The 6,000-nt window shown below is 47.4% G+C and overlaps 2 protein-coding genes across 5 annotated transcripts in view; both read right to left on the minus strand.

Annotated features, from left to right (window-relative positions):
• Nucleotides 1-722, minus strand: part of LOC138947449 (mucin-5AC-like) — a 34,297-nt gene extending 33,575 nt beyond the window's left edge. The window contains exon 1 of one of the 2 annotated variants that reach the window (XM_070318928.1): nucleotides 501-722. In XM_070318928.1, coding sequence (XP_070175029.1) covers nucleotides 501-567 — 67 coding nt within the window. In that variant the 5' untranslated portion in view covers nucleotides 568-722. The remainder of the gene's footprint in view (nucleotides 1-500) is intronic. The other variant, XM_070318927.1, reaches the window with a different exon arrangement.
• Nucleotides 723-3,285: 2,563 nt separating this feature from the next.
• The window catches only part of LOC138947450 (uncharacterized), a 9,958-nt gene continuing 7,243 nt past the window's right edge, over nucleotides 3,286-6,000 (minus strand). For all 3 annotated transcript variants that reach the window (XM_070318930.1, XM_070318931.1, XM_070318929.1), the window contains exon 3: nucleotides 3,286-6,000. This exon is cut by the window's right edge and continues 359 nt beyond it. In XM_070318930.1, the coding sequence (XP_070175031.1) occupies nucleotides 5,557-6,000 (444 nt within the window). In that variant the 3' untranslated portion in view covers nucleotides 3,286-5,556.

Here is a 6,000-nt window from a genome sequence, read left to right on the forward strand (position 1 = left end):
GTACAGTGTTTGTTGGCCTTTTTGTAGACTCGTAGAATTTAACTGAATGACTCGGGAAACTGTTGGACACCAGTTTACTTTACTTTATTTGGTGTTTAACGTCGTTTTCAACCACGAAGGTTATATCGCGACGGGGAAAGGGGGAGATGGGATAGAGCCACTTGTCAATTGTTTCTTGTTCACAAAAGCATTAATCAAAAATTTGCTCCAGGGGCTTGCAACGTAGTACAATGTATTACCTAACTGGGAGAATGCAAGTTTCCAGTACAAAGGACTTAACATTTCTTACATACTGCTTGACTAAAATCTGTAGAAAAATTGACTATATTCTATACAATAAACACTTAACAAGGGTAAAAAGAGAAACAGAATCCGTTAGTCGCCTCTTACGACATGCTGGGGAGCATTGGGTAAATTCTTCCCCCTAACCCGCGGGGGGTACCAAATCCGACAAAAGCTCTCTCCGAGAGAATTAGAAACGACTCGCGGAACGTACTTACCCGCACAGAGCTGAGGCAAGAAATGTAGTACACCGAACAAGACCAGCACAAAAACTGTGCGCTCCATTACTTGCTATCTCTGATTACATCTTCCTGCTGGAACTTCTGTCGAGAAACGTCATCACGACGTCACAGGCGTTTGCACTGCTGTCTCGGGCACACTAACGCACCACAAACGCTAGTCTCAGCCAGCCCCGATTGCATTGATTTTGGCGCGCGAGTGAGTGTGTGTGTGTGTGTGTGTGTGTGTGTGTGTGTGTGTGTGTGTGTGTGTAGGCCTATGTGTGTGAGTGCGTGTGCATGTGTGTGTGTGTGTGCATGCGTGTGTACACACGGTTCGCTCCGTCGGGTTTCAAGAAGGCTTTGGTCGGGCGTCAATCAACGATGACAACCTCGAAGTTTCTAATTTTCTTGACCAACTTGAGTCTTGGCTATCCCAGACAAAATATGTAATACTCAGACACTTGTGTGACCTCATTTCTGACACTATGACGCCATAATATGATGTCATCATCAATAGTCTAGCCAGGACTGTGACCAAATCAAAACAATGACATCCTGGCTTAATGAGGTCAAGGCTTATGCCCTTGGTAGCTCAGTGGACATTTTCAGGGGTGAAAATCTTTTCCAGCAAACTTATTCATGCTGGGACTCTTAACATTTGATGAAAGCACTCCAAATGTTGGTCATGTCTGCTGATTATTAACACCTACAATGTGTAAAATGTGGAGGCTTTTGCTCCCAAAATAACTGAGAAAACATCAACGTAAAGTTTTTGCGAACATGACCCCGCTGTGACCCCAAAATGTGAGGGGGGTAAACCATACCAGGGTCATGTTGACAAAATTAATTATCAAACCCTTGAACCTCTAGATTTAAAAACACCGGAAATAACGTCAGTGTAAAGTTTTTTTTAATGAATTGAACATGACCCCCTGTGATCCCAAAACTTGATGAGGGTCAATCAAACTTAGGTCAAGTCGGGAGGGATATTATCAAACCCTAAAAGTGTGCAAGAATATGCATACCAGCGCTCATTGGTTAATAACAGGATATTCGATGATTATTTTCCCGTGGGTAGCTTCCCTTTGCTGCACAATATTTACATATGTTTTAGACCAATGAGCGCTGGTATGCATATTCGGTGCGGATACATGATTTGTCGCCAAGTGGAATAGCGGCTCGCAAACGAATACTCGTCCAAATGATGGTTAAAAACAACCTGCAGCGGACGAAAGCTGAAAACTAAAGGCACATAATAGTTCAAAAAAATCATTCAACTGTATTTATTTGACCTTACACAGACTGTAGGAAGAGGCAAACCGTCTTGAACAATATTTTTCCCCAGGAAGCGACTCCAAGAACACAGAAGACTCGAAGGTGAGTGACAGACCTTGTAGTCTTTCTGTGATAGTAGTAGTCCAGTGGACGATACCTTCCGCCTGTGGTTAAATGTCCACTAAAATATCAAAGGGAACACCATTTCTGAACAACACAACGGTTTGGGCTCGCCTCTCGCAGTCGTTCAGGTGAAACCAAATCGGCTTGCCTGCTACAGCAGATATTTGAACACTTCCACGTCACACTAAAACACTGAGCTACAGTTTAGTAACGTGATATGTTTTCAATTGTTCGTTCACTTATATTGCTTTCAGATTTAACACACCAAGATGAATGAAACAGTGGCACGGTTTTCGTTGCGAAAATGTGCAATGGCAGTGCTACGCGATCGAAGTGTGTATTATGTACACGCGGTGTTCCTCCGGAAAAGACCGAAGCGACATGTGACGTCAGTCGTTCAGTGGGGCGTTTAGGAATCGCAAATTGGCCACCCGCCTACCCACTCACCAACTGACTGACTCACTCACCCACCCACCCACGCACCCACCCTCCCATCCCCCACACACCAACCCACTTACTCACTCCTCCACCCACTCACTCACCCACTCACTCACTCCCCCACACACCAACCCACTCACTCACTCCCCCACACACCAACCCACTCACTCACTCCCCCACACACCAACCCACTCACTCACTCCCCCACCCACCCATTCCCTCACTCACCCACTCACTCACCAACCCACCCACTCACTCACTTCCCACACACCAACCCACTCACTCACTCCCCCACCCACTCACCCATTCCCTCACTCACTCACCAACCCACCCACTCACTCACTCCCCCACACACCAACCCACTCACTCACTCCCCCACACACCAACCCACTCACTCATTCCCCCACACACCAACCCACTCACTCACTCCCCCACACACCAACCCACTCACTCATTCCCCCACACACCAACCCACTCACTCACTCCCCCACACACCCACCCACTCACTCATTCCCCCACACACCAACCCACTCACTCATTCCCCCACACACCAACCCACTCACTCACTCCCCCACACACCAACCCACTCACTCACTCCCCCACACACCAACCCACTCACTCACTCCCCCCCACACTCACTCACTCCCCCACCCACTCATCCACCCATTCCCTCACTCACCCACTCACTCACCAATCCACCCACTCACTCACTCCCCCACACACCAACCCACTCACTCACTCCCCCACCCACTCACTCATTCCCCCACCCACTCACCCACCCATTCCCTCACTCACCACTCACTCACCAACCCACCCACTCACTCACTCACTCACTCACTCACTCGAATAGAGGAAACGAAAAAGTGACATAAAGCAACTAAACGTGCAAACATGAAAACAAAAAACACAGAAAGGAGTACATAACAAAGCTAATAGAAATAAAAAAAACTCTGCAACTGTTGGTTTATTGTCACGAAGTTTCAAGAGAAACAAACACGAAGTACAGGAACATTTACAAAATGACAACTATACTAATAGACATCAATAGATATCGGTGGGAAATCATAATAAAAAGGACGCATCGAAACAAAACACAGATACCATCTGTATCGAAACAATTATGCATGGATTTCGCCGTTCTGTTGGAGACATATGTAGGAAGCAAGATAGCTGCACAAAAACAACAAGAAGAACAACAAACACAAAAAGCAACAACACACAACAAACAAAACATTAAAAATAACCCCAACAAAACAAATCAACAACCAACAACAACCAACAAAATAACAATAACAAATAACAACAACACCGCCCCCTTCTCTATCTCGCTCTCTTTGCAATCACGCACGATCATATTCAATATTCAAAAACATCATACATGGAAACAATTTCAATTTTGAGCGATAAACGGATAGAAAATCCCGAAAACTCCAATATGGCACCATAAACAAGATTAATATAAGCTACTCACAAAAAGTTAGGGATCACTTGCACACAAATTCATAACTTTCCAAATAAGAAAGCCAATGCGTTGGTATTTGGAAAACGTTTAATTCAATGCTTTAGTGATAACGATACAACATTTCCTTCAATTTCGAGCAATCGTTTGGTCTGTACATTTTATCAAAGTGTGTACGTATCGAAATTTGATTTCACAAAGTCTTTGAAATCACAAGACATGGCATTCAGATGCTCCCAAAAGTTCAGTAATGCGTGTAACCGCCCTGGCTGTTCTGGCACTCGACTCAGCGAGTCCTCATAGAGTTGACCAGGGTGGTGAAGATCCTCTGTGGAAGCGCCTGCCACTCAGCCTGCAGCATCTGGTAGAGGTGCTGGACATCCCTGGGAGGGGGGTGGTTGCTCCTCACTTTGCGATCCAACTCATCCCAGAGGTTCTCAATCGGGTTGAGATCGGGACTGCATGCTGGCCACTCCATTCTGTTGACTCCAGACTGCTGCAGGAAGTCGTTGACCACCCTTGCCCTGTGGGGGCGAGCGTTGTCATCCTGGTAGACAGCCTGCGGTCCCATCTGCTGCAGTGTAGGCACAGCCAGCGGTCGAAGGATCTCATCCCGGTATCGGAGGCCAGTCAGGTTACCCTGTACATGAAACAAGGGTGTTCTGTGGTGAAGGCTGAAGGCCCCCCAGACCATTACAGAACCTCCACCAAAGGCCACCTTTTCTTGGACAGTGGCGTCAATGTAGCGTTCCCCTTGGCGCCTCCAGACCCTCAGTCGGTCGTCGTTGTGGTTCAGGGTGAAGCGTGATTCATCACTGAACAGGACCTGGGACCATTGCTGACGTGTCCACCTCACGTGACGTCTGCAGAAGGCGTGGCGTGCTGCCCTATGGGCTGGAGTTAAGCGTGGCCGTACAGCTGGGCGACGAGAACGGAGGTTAAACCCATGAAGGCGATTCCGTATGGTCTGCTGGCTGATGTTGGTGTTAGTAGCCACCCTCAGCTGCCTTCGAATAATGCTGGAAGAGGCTGTTCTTGTTTGCAAGGCTAGTCGTTCAATGAGACGATCTTCACGTGGAGTTGTCTTCTTTGGTCGCCCAGGTCTGCGTCTTTCCTGGACCCTCCCAGTGGCTGTGAAACGTTGAATCAGTCTGCCTATGACCGAGATGGACACGTGAAGTCGCCTGGCCACTTCTCGCTTGGGGACACCATCTTGGAACCATGCAACAGCTCGTCCCCTCTCAAACTCGTTAAATTTTCGTCGTGGAGGCATTGTCAGATAATGCCTAATACTGGTGGTATGTCTTCTCAAAAAGCCAAGCAAGTGACAGCATCTCACACATAAACAGCAGTGCTTGCACGTGCATAATGGTTTGTCCTTGTGGCTTGTGCAATGTGTTCGGGCTGAACGGTCCAAAACAAGGTCCTTTTTCGCAAGTTTCCGCTTTTTCTTTTGCTACCAAGCTCAGTAGTAGAGAATCCCGTGCAATTTTCCCACTAATACAACATCGCCCACTTACAGCTGAACAAGAATTCATAACAATTTGGTTTGACTGAGAAATAAATAACAGTAGCGAACTGATTTTATTGAGCACCTGTTTTCTCATAGTGATCCTTAACTTTTTGTGAGTAGTTTATATTCAACAACATGGGACACATCTCCACTCTTAACCCACCTGGCGCGTCCGAGATTCGAACCCGCGACCTTCCGCATGGGAGGCCGGCATCTTATCCACTGCGCCCGGCATTCCCCAACGTTCAAATATTCATATTCAAACTTCTCCTATCCCTGAAATGTCGGTAGACGGTCAGAATCACCTTGGCAAGCAACGCCACACCCCCAACACCCAGCAAAACCGCCGTGAAAATAGAATTCACCTTTTCCGAATCCCAGTTGTTGGTCAGACTGCCAACCAGCGCCACAATCACAACTAAGTAAGGCGTGACGGTGTACCTCGAGTAACGATCCAGAAAAAGCAAGTCCGCCAAAACAAACAAAGCGATCAAGAACGAAAGTACCCCTAGAGCTACCGTGGACGCCGCAGCGGCACTGATATTACTTCCCTTTGTGTAGGCGATCACCATGGCCAGATTAAGCAGAGTGGCGATCGTCGTCCACGTGCAATAAACCCCCAAGCCGTTCTGAACGAAACCTCTGACCAGCCAGACGTCGAATCCTCTGGACTGTGTGACCAGCTCCTC

Source organism: Littorina saxatilis, linkage group LG14, assembly GCF_037325665.1.
Source record: "Littorina saxatilis isolate snail1 linkage group LG14, US_GU_Lsax_2.0, whole genome shotgun sequence".
NCBI classification, from domain to species: Eukaryota; Metazoa; Mollusca; class Gastropoda; order Littorinimorpha; family Littorinidae; genus Littorina; species Littorina saxatilis.